Here is a 21,320-nt window from a genome sequence, read left to right as displayed (position 1 = left end):
ATCTGCTTGAAACCTATTTAATGTGAATTAATAGACATCACACTGTGCATTGAGGGGACCCCCACCCCATGGGGTGGTGCTAATTTCAATCGTTACCCACGCTCAATGATCAGTGAGCTATACCCAATCTGCACACACAACTTTATGAACTTTGAAGTGAGGGCAAAAACGGTTCTCTTGAACTGAGGTGTGCATGAACCACTGTCTGGCATCAGAACACTGTCACAGCTTTTGTGGTAGAGTCTGCTCCATGAAAATTCACCTTTATAAAGAGGAATAATTAGTCTACCCATTGAATCTCTTCAGAATTAAAATACATTTTGACAAATACAGGAAGGTTTAAAGATCTGGCAGAAGACCCTAGTGAAATTAAATTATAGGAACTTGAGGAAGACAACAGACTATTTTAGAGTTAAAAAAATATGTATCTGCACATTTTTGATCTGAGCTTTAATAGTGTTGACAAATCCTTTTCCAAAGGATAATATTCCATCCCACTGACAAGGTGGAAATGTGTTGTTCTCGAGTTCTTTTAGGTCAAATCCCATTGAGTAGATCACCCATTCTTACACAAGATAGAGTCATAATGTTGATGCCTAGGGACTACAGATTTCAGGAGGTGGATGTTTTATGATCCTTCCATCAAATTGGGGAAATGTACTGCCTTACTAATAGAGTTTAATCCCACATCTTCTCATGGTGTCTCATGTCCTGCCAAAGGCTATCAAAGAATCATACGAGATACCAGCACACAGTATAAGAAAGAAATGTAATTGCCCCTCCAGTACAGGGGATATTCCAACAGCATGGACGATTTGGGTAACAGCTCTATTAAGGATCCATCTTTATAAGGGACCTACCAAACTATAATGCCCTTTCCTGAAATCAAAGGCACAAGTTTGAGGAATAGCATTATATACTAAGAAATAAACAATCTTTGTAATCCATTCAGAGGATAAGACTGTTCTGGTTGAGACGCAGATTTGATTTGATTTATAAATTTGTATTGCATGCGTATGCACAGAGGCGTCTTGGTGCTGGGAATTAGCAGGACATAAGAGTAGGAGGGACCAAGTGATTCTCGTACGAGATCCGAGCAGCATCAGTTGGAAAATAGCCTTCTTTTCAGTAGTCTTCTAAAGGACATGAGTGACGTATTGCTCTTTATCGAGATTGGCAGGAGGTTCCAGGTTTTCGCTGTCCCCAATAGGAAGCTTCTGCCTCCCCAGCGAACCTGCTTAAACATGGGTATTTGTTACAGTTTTGACTGAGATGATCTTAGATTTCTGGCTGGTACGTACCAATTCAGGTGCAAACTCAAATATAGTGGTCCTTTACCCTGTAGCGCTTTATAAGCTAGGAATTGAGATTTTAATTTGATTCTTTTTTCCACTGGAAGCCAGAGGAGGGCTCCCAATCTATGGAAAACTGATTCACATTTATGGATGTCCAGTATTAATCTAGCAGCAGCATTCTGTAGTCGCTGCAGTTTTAGTAAATACTGGGATTGTATCCCTACATATAGGGCATTGCCATAGTCCAGTCTGGAAAGAGCCAAGGTTGCTACAAGTGTCTTTAATGCATCCGTGGGAATGAAAGGACGGATCTTCCTATTCATCTTTAAGATACCCCAGAAGGTGGAGAAAAGCTTGTTGATCTGACAGTCAAATGTCAGTCTGTCATCAAAGACCACACCAAGGTTCTTAACCTTAGGGACTGGAGTCGGGCATTCGCCCAAATTGGCCGGCCACCATCTCGGCAACCAGAAGGAAGAGTTGGAGCCTAGCAGCAAGACTTCCATTTTTTCGCCATTCAATTTCAGGCAGTTGGTCTGCAACCATGTATTAACCTGAAACATGCATTAGTTAAAACGGTTGATTGTCTCCTCCACGTTATTTGAGACTGATACAATCACCTGGGTGTCATCAGGGAATGTGACTACTGAAAAGCCTCACTGCCTAATGATCAAAGTCAGAGGCGCCACATAAATATTAAAAAGTGTGGGGCTCAAAGAGGAGCCTTGTGGCACACCACACAACAGTTCGAAAGATTTGGACGCAGAGCCGCCCACTTCTACTGAAAAAGTGTTATCCGTTAGATAGGACAACAGTAGAGTAAGGGCGGAGTCTTGAATCCCCAGCTCTGCTAGTCTGCCGGTTAATATTTCATGGTTAACTGTGTCGAAGGCCGCTGATAGATCCAGCAAAATCAAGGCAGCCTTCTCTTCTGCATCCAGTGATTTTGTAAGTTCCTCTTTCGCCATGACCAGAGCAGACTCTGTCCCGTGGCCCTCGCTGAAACCATATTGTAAATGGTCCAGGAGGTCTCCTGCGGAGATGAACGTTGTAAGCTGTGTGTTAAGCAATTTCTCCAATACCTTAGATGGGAAAGGAATTCTAGAGATCAGCCGGTAGCTACTAGGATCCTCAGGGTCCAAGTCTGGTTTCTTTAACAAAAGAAGAACTGAGGCTACCTTCCACACATCAGGAAACAAGCCTGACTGTATTATCTCTGTGAACACAAGACTTAGATATTCACTTAATATTTCAGGGAACAAATGGAAATTTTTAGGAGGACAGGGGTCTGACGGGCCTCCTGATTTGGTTGTCTTCACCACTGGGGCAATCTGTTCCACCAAGGAAGAAGAAAAGGAGAAACCAGTGCCAGGTATGCAAGTATCTGGCCCTGGCTTAGTTGTCTTAGAGGGGGAGTGGTTGGTATCTTTAACCCCTTGACCGCGGCGAACATTTCGCCGCGGTGCGGGTGATTTATGGCGTGGGCGTGGTTCGGACGGCCCCTGGCCGTCCTCCGCTCACGCCGGCCGTCCGACGCATGGAAGGGGTTAAAGGTTTTGTACACTGTCTCAACTTTGTTTATGAAAAACTGACCCAGGGTATTGCAAAATTCCGGGCTACTAGCCAACCTAGAATTGGCTGGAAGATTGGCTATTTTTTTTACTATAGAAAATAATTCCCAGCTGGAGTTCTTAGCCTCCAAGATTTTCGATGTAAAATATTTACTTTTTTCCTCGATGATCAGTTTCTTATATTCTGACAGTGCTTGTATATATTCGATTTTTCTCGCCTGATCATAGTTTACCCTCTACTTTCTTTAATAAAAAAATAATAATAACCTTGAATTTGTAAAGCGCACAGCTACCTCCAAAGTGTTTTTCCGGTGCTGGGGGCCCTCGGGAAGCTTACGCGAGCTGTTGCCCAGAGTCAGATGGTGCTGGGCTGGGCTGCCCTGCCGCCGGCACCGGGGATCGAACCGTGAACCCCGTGGTCCAGAGTCAGGCACCCTGGCCCTGCACCACACCTCTTCCACAGTCTGTGAACAACTGCATTGGTATCCGATTCGAGGTTCGGTTTAGTTTCGAGTAGTGAGGCCTGCAGGTCAGGAGTATCAATTTTGCCCAATCGTGATGGGTAACCGAGACAGGTGTGTTTATTGATGTTAATTGTTGCAGGTTTGCCCTTATAGTGAGAATTATAGCTCTATGGTCTGACCAAGGGACAGGAAAAACCTCAGAAATTTTGAGCATAGGATTCGAAGTAAAAATTCCATCCAGGGTGTTACCCGCAACATGTGTCTCTTGCTTAACTATCTGTCCCAGGGAGAAACACGCCATTGCGTCAATCAGTGCGATAGTGTTGTGGTCTGCTGCATTTTCAAGGTGACAATTAAAATCTTCTTATATTGTGAGGTCTGAACAATTTATACTGGCTTCCAAGAAAGGATTGATTCTGTGCATAAGGGGGGTCTGTGCCTTTGGAGGCCGATATATAAGAAGTCCTTTTAGTGTGTAATTGTTGTTAAGTAATATATGGAAGGATAGCAATTCACAATCAGGGGAACTACCCGATGAAGATCCTGCCACTAACAACTCTTCTCTAGAAATGATAGCTAGCCCCCCCTGCTTGAGTGCTTTATCGGCTCTGGTGATGGTGAATCCTGCGGGGAGTGCTAGTTCCACTTCTGGGTCAGAGGCTGCATCTGCCCATGTCTCTGCTATTTAGCCTGGCCTTACCTCTATGTCTAACTCATATTATTATTATTATTTATTATTTAGGGATTTGTAGAGCGCCTGGTGACCCGAGGGCATCCCCGCGCTATAAACTGTAGGTTGGCTAAGAGGGGGAAAAGGAGGAGCGGAGCTATTTATTTGGGGAAAAGCAGCGTTTTAAGTTGTTTGCGAAAGCGAAGGTAGCAGGGTTCCAGTTGCAGGATGCGCGGGAGCAAGTTCCAACGGGAGGCTGCCTTTACTGAGAAGCGACGGCCTCCGGTACGTGCCCTCCTAAACTTGGGAACATTCGCCAGTCGTTCACTGTCCGATCGCAGGGACCTCAGGGCTTTATACGGGGTAACCATTTCTTTTAGGATGGAGGGGCCTTGTCCATTTAGGAGCCTGTGAGCAATGCACATAGCCTTGAACTCAATCCTCTCTCGTACTGGCAACCAATGGAGTGCTTTAAGGGCAGGTCTTGCGGAGGATCTGGAGGGGAGACCAAGCAACATCCGAGCGGCTGCATTTTGGGTTCGTTGCAGCTTACCCAGGGTGGATTCGGGGGCTCCTAGATAGACAGCGTTACTGTAATCCAGTCGGGCAAGAACCAGTCCTTGGATCAGTAATTTCCTGGAGAGAGGGGGGAGCAGGGGAAGGATCTTGCGGACTGACCGCATGAGTCCAAAGCAGGTACCGGCTGTTTTGGTAGCCTGGGTTTTCATGGTTAGGTCAGGTTCAAGCCAGACCCCCAGACTTTTAAGTTCTTTTCTGGGGGTGGGCACCTCACCCATGGAGTCAGGCCAAACAGATGGTGGGATTGTTGTCCATTTCTTGCCCATCAGCATGACCTCTGTTTTGGACCCATTGAGCTTAAGCGAAGATTCGCACATCCAGTGGTGGATCTTCTGGAGTCAGTGCAAAAGACTGTCTGGGCGCTGGTCTAGATGTGACAGCGAGACGACCAGTTGCGTGTCGTCCGCGTAACTCACAATCTTGATTTCGAAGGGGGCAACTACATCTTCCAAAGGAGCCATATAGGCATTAAAAAGGGTAGGGCTCAGTGAGGAGCCCTGTGGGACCCCGTTTATCAGAGGAAGAGAGTCAGACCGGGAACAGCCATCCCAGACCTGAAAAGAGCGGCCCGAGAGGAAAGACTCTAGCCAGGCCAGCGCTGTGCCCCCGAGTCCTGCCCTAGCCAGCCGATGGAGCAGGACACGGTGGTCCACCGTATCAAAGGCTGCACTAAGGTCCAGGAGGATCACTGCCACTGATCCCCCCGAATCCAAAATGCACCTTGCCTCCTCGATGACAGCGAGGAGGGCGGTGTCCGTGCCCTGGCCTGGGCGAAACCCCGTTTGGGACTGACGCAGCAGATTGTTTGATTCGAGAAACTGGGACAGCTGAGCGTTGACCAGTTTTTCGGCAATTTTGCTGATGCCAGGAAGGAGCGAAATTGGTCTGTAGTTGGCTAGGTCGGAAGGGTCTAGTTGGGGTTTTTTGAGCAGGGCCTTGACTACCGCTCCCTTCCAGCTGGGAGGGACCGAGCCTTGAGACAGAGAGGCATTGATCAGCTCCGTCACTGGAGGAACAATCACTGGGGCGACTGCTTTGAGAAATCTCATGGGTGCGGGATCTAGGGGGGAGCCACTCTTCATTTTGGCCAAGGTCTTTTCGACTTCATCCAATGTAACTGCTCTAAAGGCGTTAAGAGACGGGCCAGGGGTGCTTACCGAGCTGGTGTCAGGTGCGATCGTGTCCCAACACGTTAGCTGACTAGGCTGTGGAAGAGAGTCCAGGATGGTGGTGATTTTGGAGTCAAAGAATTTAGCTAGATCTTTACTTCTGTCTGGGGTGATACTGGACAGTGATGGAGGTTCGGAGATCTTTAGGAGTTCTTTTACTATGAGATAAGACTCTCTCGCGGAATTGGTGGCATTTTTTATTCTGTCGTCATAGTAAGAGGCTTTAGAGGTTTTCAGAGCAGCTTTGTATGCTCTGACAGTCCTCCGGTATGCATCTTTATTGGAATGAAGCCAGTCCTTCCTCCATAATGGCTCAGCTTTTTTGCAATCCTTACGGAGGGCTCTAAGTTCCAAGTTAAACCAGGGGGCTGAACCTAGCTTACCGCTTTTATCTTCGCGGTTTTTCATGGGGATGATGGGGTCAAGTGAGTCGGCGATCCACTTCCTAAAGTTACTGTCCGCTATGACAGGGTTCCCGGTAAGGGTGGGGATTGATGATTCTAGAGCATTGGCCCAGTCCTTGATAGGGAGTCTGGACCATGCCCTGTCTCGGGTAAACGTGATGGGTTTAGGAGGCTTCCTGAATTCTCCTGGTAATACGAGGGGGACCAAAAAATGGTCAGACCAGGGGAGAGGACATGCGGGTTTGGCCAGGAGGGTATGAACATTAGTGAAGACTGGGTCTAGTAAGTGGCCCTTGATATGGGTAGCTCCGGTGTTTGCTAGTTGGAGACCATAGGCAGCTAGATCTTGTGCCAGGTCAGCAGCCCCTGTGTCTAAGGGATCATCAAAATGGATATTGAGGTCCCCTAGCACAGTGAAGTTAGAAGTAGAGTGGGCAAGAGCTGATATGGAATCCAGTAGGGCGCTAGCAAAGGGGCCAAAGTGGCCGGGTGGGCGATACACCAGCATGCGTGTCAACGAGGTTACCGGAGAAAGACGGATGTAAAGTGGCAGCTTTCTGAATCCTTGATGTGGGCATCGCTGATTCTGCATGGGAGATACTCTCGATGAAGAATTGCCAGTCCGCCTCCTCTGCCACAGGGGCGTGGCTGGGATTGAATGAGAAAGCCCGGGGGCAGAGCCATGACCACATCCGAGTCAGAGTGCGGTGTAAGCCACGTTTCTGTTAAAAACAGAATGTCTAGCTCATGGTCATCAAGCAGATGGTTAATGAGCAAGGCATGCATAGGGAGCGACCTACAGTTCAGTCCTGCTAGTTTCAGGCCAGAGCCAGAGTGTGTAAGTGGCCCTTGGGTCAGTTGTAGTTTGACCGGAAGGCAGATGGCACAATTTGTGAAATTTCCACCTGAGTCATAAACATAGTTACAGTGTGTGCTTTTGGTGGGTCTGAGACTAAGTAAGTCACGTCTTGAGTAACTCACCCTCTTGGTATGCCCGTCTGGCAGAGGTTCTGGCCCTGGGCCCGTTCGTGCGCGGACGGGCGCAGACGGGCTTGCCTTAAGCGCGCCTTCGGCGCGCAATCGTCGCGCCCGCTGCGCTCGTCCGCTGCGCGTCCGTAGCATACACATAATTTATGCTGCTTCCGGTGAGGAGCGGGGGGCGTGGCCTCGAAGGGGGCGTGGCCTCCGGTTTCAGCGCGCGGCGCTGGCGCCAAACAAAGATCTGGGGTGGTTTGACTGCAGCGTTAACTCGGCTGCTGTGGACCACAGGGAGTTCCAGAGATCGTAAGTGTGTTGGTTTTTTAAAATACAAAGGTTTTTAAGTAGTGACACAAAGATTAAAAGTAAACACGCACACAGCCTCGCTCCCGGTTTTCCGCCTCAGGAGCACACCACACAATAGTTACCTGGCGCCTTCAATCAGTGCCTTAAGTACAGTGTGAGGAGCGGGGGGGCGTGGCCTCGAAGGGGGCGTGGCCTCTGGTTTCAGCGCGCGGCGCTGGCGCCAAACAAAGATCTGGGGTGGTCTGACTGCAGCGTTAACTCGGCTGCTGTGGACCACAGGGAGTTCCAGAGATCGTAAGTGTGTTGGTTTTTTAAAATACAAAGGTTTTTAAGTAGTGACACAAAGATTAAAAGTAAACACGCACACAGCCTCGCTCCCGGCTTTCCGCCTCAGGAGCACACCACACAATAGTAACGTGGGTGTTAATATCATGCTATTTAAAAAATAAAAGATTCCTATAAAATTAGAAAACATAAATCAGGGCAATCCCTCTATGGGGATTTCCCTTATACAACTTATTACATCAGATACGGTTTGTAATAAAAGACTGTGGGTCTTTCATTCCTATTTTTCTGTATTGTCTTATACAATGAGAGCTTTAACCATGTGGGTTGAATAGCGTTGTAGTATAGTTTAAAAAGTTTACATGATTACGAGCATGCCAGTGATAAACTCTTTAAGACTGATGTAGGATTAGATGAGCTGTGGTAGTCCAAGGAGTAATATTGGATATAGTATATAGTGAGTACATGTAAGACTGTGTTTTCTACTTTATAGTACTTAAACATAAACCTTTAATATGCGGTATTGATCAAATTATGGAAGCTGGGCAATTATTTTGTCATTCAAGGATCAAGTATTTAGTTGGATTTTTAAATATGTCTAAAGAGGGCGCATATCTAAGCGTTGAAAAGCCCACATTAGAAAAAGCATTGGCAAAACCAATAGGTCTCACCTCTGGAACCTATTGGCTTTGGCAATGGTTTTTAGCTAACTGCACAACATCCCCAATGCTGTGCAGTATGGCTAAAAGAAAAAGTACAAATAAAGGTGCTATGACATGGTGGCGGTGTCATTTTGAATTTTGTAATGTGAAAGCAATTTTATTTTAAGTGCAGTTGGAATGAGCAACATGAAGTCAGCGGGTGGGAGGAAGCATAACAAAGTCAACCGTGGAATATGCCCCATAAAGGACGTGGGTGGGTGGAACTTACACAGAGGACATTGGTGGGAGAAACAACGTAGAAAGGTGTGGGTTGTGGGAAGCAACACAGAGGGAAGCATCATGGAGTGCGGGGTTCAAAAGCAACACACACAGTGGGTTGGGGTACAAAGCAACCGGCAGGAGAGGGCTGTGAGAAGTTGGCCTGGTATATGATGCTCACTAGTTCTAGTGATCACCTTGTACCATGCCAAGCAACCCCCTTGGTGCAGGTTGTAAAGTCAACCTTATAGACAAGCTATCCTAGGGGTAGCATGGACTAAGCAGTCTTAGGCTAAACTCTGTAAAGGCATGTGAAGCAAGCTGTTTTACCATACACAATCCCTTGAATACCAAATGAAAGGACACCACACAGATATATATTGAAAATATATATAGATTTATTTCTACAAATAACCCTGATACTCTTTATGAGCACAGCAGCAAATGCGTTAAAACAAAACACAGTTTAAATATACCAAAGTTGCACAATTATGGATGAGCCCTAGGGGCCACCTAAACCATATACTAAAATAGTGGTATAAGAACCACTATGGGGAAAGTGAAGAGGCCTAGGGCCTGGGGAATCGCTGGAGCTGTTCGGGACTAGCAGTGAAGAAGTCGGGAAAGGCCCGCGGGACTCGGGTGCAGTGCGGAAAGTGCACGCAATACCAATGCAATGTCAATGGTGCGTAAAAGTTACAAAGTTAGTTATTAAGGAACCTTCCGAGTGACCTAGAAGGATGAAACTTTAGACACAGACACTAGAGGTGTGTACCAGTGTGGGAACACCGGCGTCGCTGAGTTACCTCACCCACAGGAAGCGGGTGCACAGGGTCGAAGTAGTGTCGGGTTTTGTCATGCAGGTCGATGGTGCTTGGAACTGAAGATGCTGCAGGCGGCTCGATGTGAAGACTTCCGGTGGATCCAAGGGTGGATCTGAAGAGGTGAAGACCTGAAAGCAGAGGGGACAATGTTCAAAGTCACTAGCCAGTGACTACCGTGGAACCAGGAAGGAACCGGGCAATGTCGGGTGCAAACAGGCGATGTCGTGAAGATTGTCTCTGCAGCCACGTGGACACGAAGAGGTCAAGGACGTCCAGGCGTTGGTCATGAGCTGTCCCACGAAGGCTCTCGCTGATGGCGGTATCGGCAACTTGATTGGAGCAAACAGGCCTTGGCTAAAGCAAGCCACGCAGGAAGTGATTCAAGCTTCTCACTCGGACCAGCAAGGTCAGAGCGGCTGCTTCTTTTCAGGGGAGCAAGGGCCAGTCTGGAGCAACCAGACCAGTGGTGTAGTTTGTCGTTTTCGTCGCCAAGATGGCCGCTAGCCACGTGGCAAGTGGCCGGGATGGCGCGTCGAGTGGCACGGTGCAAAAGGGCCCCACGCAGATCGTGGAGATGCTGGGGGGCTGATCTTCGATGCAAGGGCTGCTCGACGTTGGGGCTTCTCAAACCCCAGAGCACAGTGTCGAGGATGCCTCGGGTACTGCGCAGTCAGCTTCTCGGGGGTCTTTCAAGAGGTCCGATCCCACGTCTCTCGGTGCCCCCACGGGTCCCTTCTTTGCAGGGACTGTGGATCGGGCTGTGAGAAGTCTGGGAGTCTGGGTCTTGTCAGGCTCTGGGCTCGGGCTCCGGCGGGAGGCGGCAGCAAAGCAGACGTCGAGTTGCTGGATGGTGCCTGTGTTCACAGGGTGGCCACTCCTAGGCCACAAGGGAGATGCTCTTCAGTCTTCTGTGCAGCAGAATGTCAAAGTCCAGTTGTCTTCTTAGTTTCAAGTTGATTCAGGATGATCTGAAGTCTCAGGACACAGCTCCCACTCTTATTCGAATCTGGGGGGCCGGATCACCTACTAGGTCCCTCCTCTGGGTGGGACCAGGAAGGGGGGTGGTTACACCCCCTTTCCTTTGTCCAATTTCGCGCAAGGACTGGGGCTGGAAAGCCCCAGCACCGGTTTGAACTGGCCTATGCACAGGGACACCTTGTGTGCCCCAGGCATGTCTGATTCTATTCAGCCCTGTCCTACCCAATACACAAAATCCTGTCTGGGGTGGTGCTAGCACCTCCTAAGGCAGGAAACCCTTTGTCCAAGCTGCCCTCGCTGGAAGGACTCCCAGCAACAGGAGGTCAGACTTGTGTCTGTGGTGGCAGCATCCATTTTGTGATGCTAAGGCTCAGTTTAACTTTAACCGGGGTTCAGGCTAGGTACATGTCGTGTCCCTCTAGAAGGGTGGAATGCTACCCCCGTCGCCAGAACTGACGAGGGGGTAGTATTCCAATTCGTATGACACCTTACTCGACATGTTTTCATAAAGCCAAACCAAAGATAGCATTTAACGGCGAGGTTCATAAGGCACTTAAGAGTATATGGTATGGCAGTATCATGAAACCGCTAAAGGACATGGTTCAGAAAGCTGCAGACAGGCTCAGCTCATGCCAGAGCACCATCTCACATATTTCCAAGCACTCTGCCTCCAGGATTGATGAGGCCTTCCATAGGAGTGGCTGATAGGGACATATGTGTCCATTTTAGGTTAGGTATAGGCATACTACACCTAAGTAAGGGGTGATTACACCGACTTACCCCAGCTGAGTGATCAGCCAGTTGTGTCAAATATGGAGGCCAGGCCAGGGGTGGCACAATACATGCTGCAGCCCCTGGTAGGCCTAGGAAGCACCTATGCCCTGGGTACCTGGGTACACTGTTACAGGGGCCAATAAGGTGAACCAGTTCCAATGTCGTTATGCACCTAAAGTACATAGGTAACAATTTAGAGAGAGAACAGCAGGCTGTGGGTCTGATTAGCAGGCCCACAGCCACATTAAGTCATAAACCAGTGAAGCAAAAAGCAAAAACTTGGGGTGACCATAGGATAGCAGACCCTACTCTCCTACAAGGGCATCATGGAACAGTTGAGGATGAAGCACACAAGTGAGAGAGTAAGGCAGTGGTCGAAGTGCATGAAGGCGAGCACAACACAGAGAGCTCTCAGGGGAGAGAAGTCGAGGAAGGAGAGCTGGAAAAAACATGCACTCTTTGCATGTGGTACTAATTTGTCCATTCTGAGAAGGGCTCACAGCCCCTCAATCAACAACCCAATGTTTCTCACACACCATGTAACGTAGATGCAGATATAAGCGCGACTAGTGCATTTAAAAATTTTTATGAATACTCACTATGCTAAGATTGCATTGGTGAAAACACATTTCCGTTGCATTATTCTAACAGTTCTGCTGCTAAACTATGTAAACCTGCGTGTGAGTGAGTGAGTGACCATGAGTGAGTAAATTATGTATGCATAAATCACATGAATTAACTTCACATCATATTTTATGAATCAGTTGTAGCATGTAGATGTGTAGTTTTTCACATTGTAGACCCTGTAAACAAAGATTTTCTACATGCTAGTGTGACATTATTATTTTAATATTATATTTCCAAGGTTAAGTCACCCCTCCCTCTCGATGACCAGACAAGTCAACGCCGTCTCCTCATCGTGCTTCAACACCCTGCGTATGCTTCGCAAGATCTTCCGCTGGATCCCGACCGAGACCAGGAAGACTGTCACCCAGGCACTCGTCACCAGCCGACTGGACTACGGAAACGCCCTCTACGCCGGAACCACAGCCAAGCTACAGAAAAGACTCCAGCGCATCCAGAACGCCTCCGCCCGACTCATCCTGGATGTCCCCCGACGCAGCCACATCTCCAGCCACCTGAGGAACCTGCACTGGCTCCCCGTCGACAAGAGGATCACGTTCCGGCTCCTCACCCACGCACACAAGTCTCTCCACGACCTGGGCCCCAAGTACCTTAACAACCGCCTGACCTTCTACACGCCCACCCGCCAGCTACGGTCCACCAGCCTCGCCCTCGCAGCCGTACCACGCATCCGAAGAGCCACCGCCGGAGGAAGATCCTTCTCTTACCTGGCTGCCAAGACTTGGAACTCCCTCCCCACCCACCTTCGGCTGACCCAGGACCATCTCGCCTTCAGGAAACAACTCAAGACCTGGCTGTTCGAGCAGTAGCATACCCCTCCCCCCAAGCGCCTTGAGACCCTCCCGGGTGAGTAGTGCGCTATACAAATGGCATGATTGATTGATTGATTGATTGGGATAAAGCTGTAGGAACCGATACCTTTGTGAATATGGCTTCAGTGTATACTGTGTCCAACAATGAAGATTTAAAAAGTAGTTGCTTCTTCGTTTAATTAACAATGTTGAACTGAAAAGTATAATGCGGTCTAGAAGTAGAGAATTTAACATGGCAAAGTCGTTTTTGTTTTTAAAAAAATTGTTTGAAAATGCATGCCTTCTTATAATCCATGTAATACCATTGCAAAGGTTAGTGGTACTGTCCGCAGTAAGACAAGTTGGGTCTGTAAAACAGTTCTGTAAAAGTGGCGAATCATTAATTATTTTATACCTGTTTTGTCCAAAACTTTTTTTGGCTTTGTTCATTAAAATGTTTTTGTAACTTGGAAACAGTCAATAGTAATGTAATGAACCACGTGCATAAACGCTTAATTTTAGAAAGAAAAATGGAAGCAATGGGGGCACATACGTTCTGCATTGGGCATATCCGTTATGGATACATAAGATTCAGACAATGTAAAGTAACATAAACATTTCTTTAGAAGAGGCCTATATTTCCTATTACAACCAAATATATTTGATGGTGAATGATATGAGATTTTAGTCCAAGCTTTCAAAAAAAATTACTTGCTCCCCTGTTTTATTTCTTCAACAGAAAAATAGCGGCCTATGATGAAGAAATCCAGAATCTATATGAAGAAATGGAACATCAAATAAAAACTGAAAAAGAAAAATTTCTCCTTCAAGTAAGTATATTTATTAACACTGCTTGCATATTTATGACTAACACACTGTATGGATAATGTTCAATAATAATAAAACTCAAATATGTCTGACTTATTTTCATAGATGCTCAACATTAAATGACAATTCTCAAATCAAATATCTACATTTTTAAGGTGCAGGGGGAGAAGCGAGTAAAGATAAAAAATGTCACCTCTTAATTTTGGAAATCTCACCCTTTGCGAGAGTGGCTGATGGTTCTTAACTGAAACTGTAGCCCTCCTTGTGACTATATACTACAGGAACAATTAGCAACATCACTTCTGAATTACATTTGCTTGAGGCATAACTGGAAACTTTTAATTATTCCTTAAGTATATGTAAAAATGGTTCTAGTGTTGTTTCTGCTTGGGGGGGAAACTGGAGAAAGTAATTTGTTTATGCCAACACTTTTGTTTTGAATGCAAAATTGTCAGACCTGACATCCTTGCTGTGGTGTTCCCATACAGTTTGGCTTCTCACCTCCTGTTTTTCTATTTTTCTGATTTTATTTTTTTATTGGCTTTAGGATTCTGTGCACTTTACCTCTGCTAAACAGTGCTAAAGTGCTTCTGGTCACTCCTACAAACATGGCAGAATTGGCCTAATTGACACATTTAATTTACCTTTTAGTCACTGGTAAATGGTACCACATGTACCCATGGTCTGTACATTACATGCTTCTAGTGGGCCTGCAGCACTCATTGTGCCACTCACTAAAGTAGCCTTTTAAAGCATGTCTCAAGCCTGTCACTGCACCTTGTAGGTCAGTCTAAACTGCCATTTTGACCTGGTAAAATAAACCTTTTGCCAGCCAGGCCTAAACCTGCAGGGTGCATTGTATTTAAAAAGTAGAACACTCAAGTTTTACATGGCCTGGCAGTGAAAAAATCTAAAGTCGTTTTTCCTCTACTGTATGGACTATTTATAAGTTACCTTATTACATTTAGTAAGTGATAACTTTATTTTGAGAGCTGATAGAGATATGATGCATACACTCTACTGAGTAATATAAAATCTGCTTTCATTGTAAATTTGGAAAATGCCACATTTGAAAAGTTAATAAACATTTACAAAGTTGGCATTTTCTTGTTCTAACCATTTGTGCCTTTTGCCAGTATCATGTGTCACATCACTTTCGATGACTATGAGTTAGGGTTTGTGCATTCCTCCCAGACAGTAGCACAAACGAGACTACAGATGGGCAGGATGGGCCATCCAATCAGAATGGGGTGGAGCTGTTCCCTGCCCGACTTACACTTCAAAGGAACCTGACAGCTGCCTTTTGTCAGTCTAAAAGTCTTGGAGCCTTGACAGGGGAAGGGAAGACCCTTCCAGGACCAGATGTTGGGATAGTATAGCAAATTTCCCCCACTTCAAAGGCTAGGACCAGGAATAAATATAAGACCTCCAGGGCCACTCTTCAGCCCACTCCAGGACCTGTGGACATTAAGGAAGAAGGACTGTCTGCCACCAGAGGACTGCCATGCTGCTACTAGAAGACTGCCCTGCTGCGTTAAGACTGCCTTGCTCTCTGAGAAGAAGAGCAGGACCTGCTCCCTTAGCCCCAGGCTAACCTGAGTGACTCCAAGGGCCAATTGGCTGACCTTCTGTGTGAGCTAAAGGGACACAACAAGCTTTCAAATCATCCCTGCAACTGTCTAGCAGACCTGCTGCAGCCAAACCTGCCTGGACCTCCAACTGGACCTTCCTGAGCCCTGCTGGCCTCTTCTAGAGTCCCTGATCCCACAGAGGTGCCTCCTCAGTTCCTGGACCCTTGACTGGCAACCGAGTGTACTCCTCCTGTTGTAGACGAATCTAGGACTCTAGTAAATATTCCTGATTTATGCCCTTATGTGGTTATATCAAATCATATCCTTATATAGGCATAAGAATCATACCCATATTAAGACATAGCCAATGCAGTCCAAATACGGCAAGGCTACTCCCATAGACTCCTAGAAAGCTCAACGCGTTCTTAAACAAACCAAGCCTCCAGCAGCCCGGGAATTCCCCCTGCTTCTGTATTGATTTGTCCTAGAACTCCCGGAGTCCTGAAAGAACTGCGAGTTCTTAGTGACGTCTTATGTCAAACCTTACGTCAAACTCGGCACCTTCCAGATATACCAGCATCTGCCCGAGCAAAACACACGGTGGTTTGGAGCAGATCGACTATCTACTTGCCCGACACCCTGCTGTAGCAAGTGCCGAAGGAAGCTGACCCTCCCGCTGACGCACTGAGAGAGACGCTGTCTTTTCTCCTGCTGAGAAATCCAGCTCCAGTGTTTCCCTGTCACCCTTGCGTGTTGCTGGGAGATCGAGTCCTGAGAGAGAGATACAAGACCTCCTTTATACTATAACCAAGGTACAGAGCTGATTAGACCCTTAGAGAATTCTTGATTCAGATTCTTGGCAGAAACTATCTTAACTCAAACTACAACTCACTCCTTCCCATGTACTAGGCTTAGGTTAGGTACACCGGGTTAGGCGTATCTTAGAAGCACCAGTTGAGTACGTTTAGTCATGATTTTATCATTGTATATATTTTATCCATTTTAAACACTGTATGGCTTAGAAACCATACCATGCTTTTACAGTATTATTTTATAATACTCCTTTTACTGTACGCACTTTACTTTATGACAAGTATTGCGATTGTAGCAATTCACTTCTCTTGCATGAGAAAGAAGACTGTTCAATAAATAACCTCTTTTATTGAAAACGCCCGTCTCTCTGTTTCTCTGCACTTCTGGTGAAACTAAGCATGCACGATTGACTGAGTAAAATAGCTATCTATTGTTTCCGCGACTCTGGAGTTATACTCCTTATTCTGGAGGGAGCAAAGTTGTCATGTTTATGCGGTTGTCAGAAACTAATCCCTTCTTGTGAATTCGAGAAAGTTTCTAGTGACCACTGATCTACCTGGCATTCATAATTAAGTCTAACATATTCAATAGAGACCTAGTTGACTTAAGTCCTACGTCTAAACTATCGTTTATGTTATTCCAATGCGCAGAGCCTATTGGGAATATAGGAACTACACTACACTCCTAAAAGAAAAGGTAAAAATACTGAAGTTTGGCCTCCATGTGACTGTGAACCAGTCTGTTCATGACAAGACTCTGCCGCTTGCAGCGACTACCACTGCAAGACTCCAGTGAGTCCAGCTCTTTGTGCTACAGTGACTGCTAGCAACGACTGACAATGCGAGAACCACAATTCAAGCTAAAGCAACAACAGCACGCAGGGACTGCCAACATGAAATAAAGCAACAACCATCCACGATGCCTGACCAGCTCCTCATGCTACATTGATGACAGCCCGCAACACCTGGCCTGCTCTTTTCACTATAGCGACAACCGCCCTAGGCACTATATCTGCTCCTCAAAGCCTCCTCCACTGCCAATGGAACTCTGCACCAGAACTAATTGGTTACTCTGCAGTGGGACTAACCTGGTCCTTGTACCCCTGCTCTATCGCTGCCTGCCTGAACTTGTGACTTCCCCAGGGTGTATTGCAACCAGATGACCACGATTGGCTCTTTGTGCTTTTAGGCACTATTTTCACTAAAGACTTTGAAATTTGGTTTTAATGATTGGATATTTGTTGGTCTGGGATCATTTTATATATTAACCGTTACTCTATTTTTCTGAATTGATTTGGGACTTTTCTTGTGTTATCTTTTTACTTTATTACTGTTTGTGTGCCGCATACATACTTTACACATTACCTCTTAGATAAGCCTTCCTGATTGTGCCGACCTACCAGAGGGGTAAGCACAGGTTAATTCTGTGACTTTTGTGATTCACCCTGTCAAGGATTGTGGTGGTTGCCCGAGTGGGGCTTCCGCCCCCCTCAGCAAATAACCCAATTTTTTACATTGATTAATTCCTCCCTCCTGCCGACGGAAAAGCTATTTGACGACCTAGCTAATCATTTTAAACAAAAGGTCGATAAAATCTATAGTTCCTTTGGTTCAGAAGAGGCTCGTAGGGTGATAGTACAGTCCCCGGAAGACCCTCCTTCTCCCAGCTTGGAGTCCTTCTCAGCCATCACCTCTGAGCAAGTACTGTCTATATTAGCGCTGTTAGACCTGACACCCTTGGCGTGGTTACCTCTGACTTTTTGCCTCTGCCTCCTGTGTTTTTGATGCTATGCTGGATTTCACTTTTGCTGGTTTTAGACGCTTTGGGCACTTTTCCACTGCTGTTCAGTGTCAAAGTGCAAGTGCTCACTGAGTAAATTGTTATTATGATTAGTTACCCATGATTGGCATATTTGTGTCACCAAGAAGTCCCTATTAAAGTGCACTGAGGGTGCCAGAGCTGGTGATGACAAATGCTACTAGTGGGCCTGCAGCACTGATTGTGCCACCCACATGAATAGCCCAAAATGGTGTCTCAGGCCTGCCACCGCAGTGCCTGGGTGCAGTCTGTGAACTGCCATGTCGTCCTGGCAAGTGCCCACACTTGCCAGGCCCTACCCTTCCCTTTCTGTGCACATAGGTCACCCCTATAGCAGGCCCTAAGGTACCCCCCTGGGCAGGGTGCAGTGCAGGTGACAGATAGGACATGTACTGATGTGTGTAACATGTCCTAATAGTGAAATACAGCCAATTTCGTTTTTCACTAGTGGGAGGCCATCTTGCCCATAGGATAGAATGGGGAAGGCTGTTTACCATCATACCAGCCTATCTTCCCATAGGAACAAGATGGAGACATGGAATCTGGTACCCTTGAATTCAGAATCTAATAACACATCTTATTGTGAAGATGGTTTTTAAATCCTGCGTTTAGAAATGGCACTTTTAGTAGGCTGATGTTTCTCTGTTCAAACCTTCCTGTGTGTCTCTGCCTGTTTGTGGATTGACTGTCTGGCTGTAGGGAGTGACAGGGGCTGGTGAGTTGTCTTGGCTACAGGAGTCTGGGTGTGTAGTCCTAGGCTGAATAGGCCCATCTGCATTTAGATAGGTGGGTGGGGAAATCCCTGTAGCTGAGTTGGGCTGTGCCTGCCTCCACAAAGCACTGGCTCCACCTCCTGCTGGGCGTCTGAGGACCATGGCCCCCTGTCTCATAGGAAGAAGTTGTGCACTGGCAGAGTGCCCCCAGGACTGGTTTGAACTGGGTCCAGAACCCCCAACACATGAAGAACAAAGACTTTAGGGGTATAAAAGTAGAACAGAGATCCCTTGAAAACCAGACTTCTACAATCAAGAGGAACATCTGGCGGAAAGAGAACAGCTGGAGAAACTAAGGAAGACTGCCCTTGCTGTGTGCTTTGGGGCTGACCTGTTGTTTTGCTGCTTTAACTAAAGGAGAGAAGAAGGGGACTTTGCTATGTGCTGTGCTCCCCCCACCTGCTTGCAACCAAATACTTTGCTGTGTGCTGTGTCTGCTAGAGTCTCCAAGGGCCTGAGAAGAGATGGCCTCCTGTTCTTGGAACACAGGGTTAAAAAGTTCCCAAGAAGAGCCTAGACGCTGTAAGAAACGTCTCATTCGCCTAGCCGTGCTTTGCTACTGACTGTCTGCCGTGTGGGAAGATCGGTGTGCTCATCGGCACCCAACTAACGCTGGCCGTGTGACTGTTGGGCTCTCTGGGTTGGCAATCTCCCTGAAGTGACTTTGTGCCATTGTGGGCGGCCCGCCTGCGACCTATGCCCTAAGTCACCCAGTTCGCACATCACCGCCTCTGCCCGGGAGAAAGGACGGCCGAAGAACCTCATCGCCATCAGCCCCAGGTCCGTTAACGTCACCAAAGGGGCCGTGCTGCGATTGGCCCGCTGCAGGAGGCGCGACTGAGGAGCTGCGCTACGATTGGGCCCGGCCCTGGCAAGCCGTGACATGTGGTCGGGGGCTCGCCTGAAGCGCCGTGCTGGGATTGGCCCAGCGCTCGTGAAGGACAGTACGGTTTGCCCGTCCTCGAGGGAGCCGCTGTCGCGGGAGATTACTGGCTTGACATCAGAGGCCACCGGGGAGAGTGCTGGAAAGAAGGAGCCGTCCCGTGAGGAGAAGCCGCCCGGGACTGAGACCAACTGAGAGCCCCGCAGAGTTCAAGGTAACCGGCGCTGGGGGAAACAGTGCATGCGGATTAGTTACACTGGCCACATCTCCTCTCAGGGGGTAACCTTGAGAACCCAGCCCGTCCGCGTACAGCGGGGACCTTGATGCAAGGATGTTGGGGGTAATTGGACCCTGCTCGTGCTCTAGTGGAAGAAAGGCAGTGGGGGCTTAATTAAAGTTTGGAGTCCCCCGTGAAGACCAAGCAGCATTCCATACTGCTGCAATAGCGGGACCCAGAGACTATTTAGTTAGAACTGAGGTCTCCCCTCCTCCCTTATTGCTGGGAGTGTATTCTGGCTGCAAAACGAGGTGAACTGGGCTACAAGGGTGTACTGCGAGGCCGCAGTTAACACAGGACATCGTAGGAGTGAACTTTTAACAGCAGAGACCTACCAGTTTGCTGTATCAAGGAAAACTACTAAGAGAACGGTGCCCAAGTGAACATTTATTTTTCCTAATAATCCATTTCTGATGAAGAAGTAATTTTTGTATGTTGGCCTTGCTTGTTGATTTTTGGTCTTGCCTAAATTTAAGAGTCTATTTGGCCTTGCTTGTTGATTTTTGGTCTTGCCTAAATTTAAGAGTCTATAAGAGTCTATTTTTGATAGTTACCTGTGTGGTGTCCTTTTGTGGTGTGTCACAGTGTTATTGTGGGTGTTGGTGCAAAATACTTTACGCATTGCCTTGGGGATAAGCCTGCCTGCTCGTGCCAAGCTACCAAGGGGGTGAGCAGGAGTTATCAACAGTGTTTGACCCTTTACCCTGACTAGGAGTAAAGGTCCCTATTTGGTCAAAGGTACCCACCTCTGCCAACTAGAGACCCCCAATTCTAACATTGGTGGTCAGCTGTGAGGATTGGAACTTGTATTTGCACTTGACCTACAGTAATTTGAGTACACCACTAGTTTAGCGCAGACCACGTCACAGCCACATACTGCACCTATTTTTTTTTTATCCTATTTTTGGGAAGCCCTTGCAAGCATCATGTCTCGGAAGGAAGCAAGTGAAAGTGCAGAGTTGGAATTTGAGATTCAGGATTTGCTCACATACAAGGTGGAGCAGTTGAAACTATTCTGCAAACAGTTTGGATGACCCTTGAGGAGCAGCTCTAAAAAGGAGGAGCTACAGAAGGCCTTAAGGGCCTGGTGGGAGGCCAAACAAGTTGAGACAGAGGATGTCACTGGAGATGGGGATGCACATGAGAATGGTTTTATATCCCAGGATTTGCCAGTGGGCAGGCCAGCTTCTAGGCGTAGCAGCCACCATTCCAGTAGGGGCTTTTCTCCAGAGGAGCTGGAGGAGAATCAGAGGGTCAGAGCCCATGAGTTAGAGCTTTTTAAACTCAAGGCTCAAGCAGAAGAGAGGAAGTTACGCCTTGACTGTGAAAATAAGGTGGAGGATAGCAGGATCGCTCTCGCTTTGAAGGAAAAGAAACTCCAGTGGGCTCATGAGTTGAGTCTGAGGGAGCTGGATCTCAAATCTAAACAGTTCCAATGGTGGCAGCGCACAGCCAGTGCAGGCGGGTAAGGTGTACATACCCAAAGATTTGGTACAGAATTATCAGAGGGGTGAGGATATCTATGCATGGTTTAGATCCTATGAGCTTGCCTTGAAGATGAATGAAGTGCCTGAGAACAGTTGTGGGGTGGGCCTGAGGAAGCATTTGAAGCCTCTGGGAGGGATGTCTTGACACCCTTAGAGTCAGCAGATAGCCTAACCTACCCCGCTATGAAGGAGGCCTTATGCCTCAGGTATGGTCTTA

The 21,320-nt window shown here is 47.3% G+C and overlaps 1 protein-coding gene across 2 annotated transcripts in view; it reads left to right on the top strand.

Annotated features, from left to right (window-relative positions):
- Positions 1 to 21,320, top strand: part of CRACR2A (calcium release activated channel regulator 2A) — a 990,950-nt gene that overhangs the window by 598,490 nt on the left and 371,140 nt on the right. For both annotated transcript variants that reach the window (XM_078673953.1, XM_078673952.1), the window contains exon 6: positions 13,393 to 13,483. In XM_078673953.1, the coding sequence (XP_078530079.1) occupies positions 13,393 to 13,483 (91 nt within the window). The remainder of the gene's footprint in view (positions 1 to 13,392; positions 13,484 to 21,320) is intronic.

This window comes from Lissotriton helveticus, chromosome 1_1 (assembly GCF_964261635.1).
Source record: "Lissotriton helveticus chromosome 1_1, aLisHel1.1, whole genome shotgun sequence".
Lineage (NCBI taxonomy): Eukaryota > Metazoa > Chordata > Amphibia > Caudata > Salamandridae > Lissotriton > Lissotriton helveticus.
The sequence above is the reverse complement of the archived record's forward strand: the minus strand, read 5'-3'. Positions and strand labels throughout refer to the sequence as shown.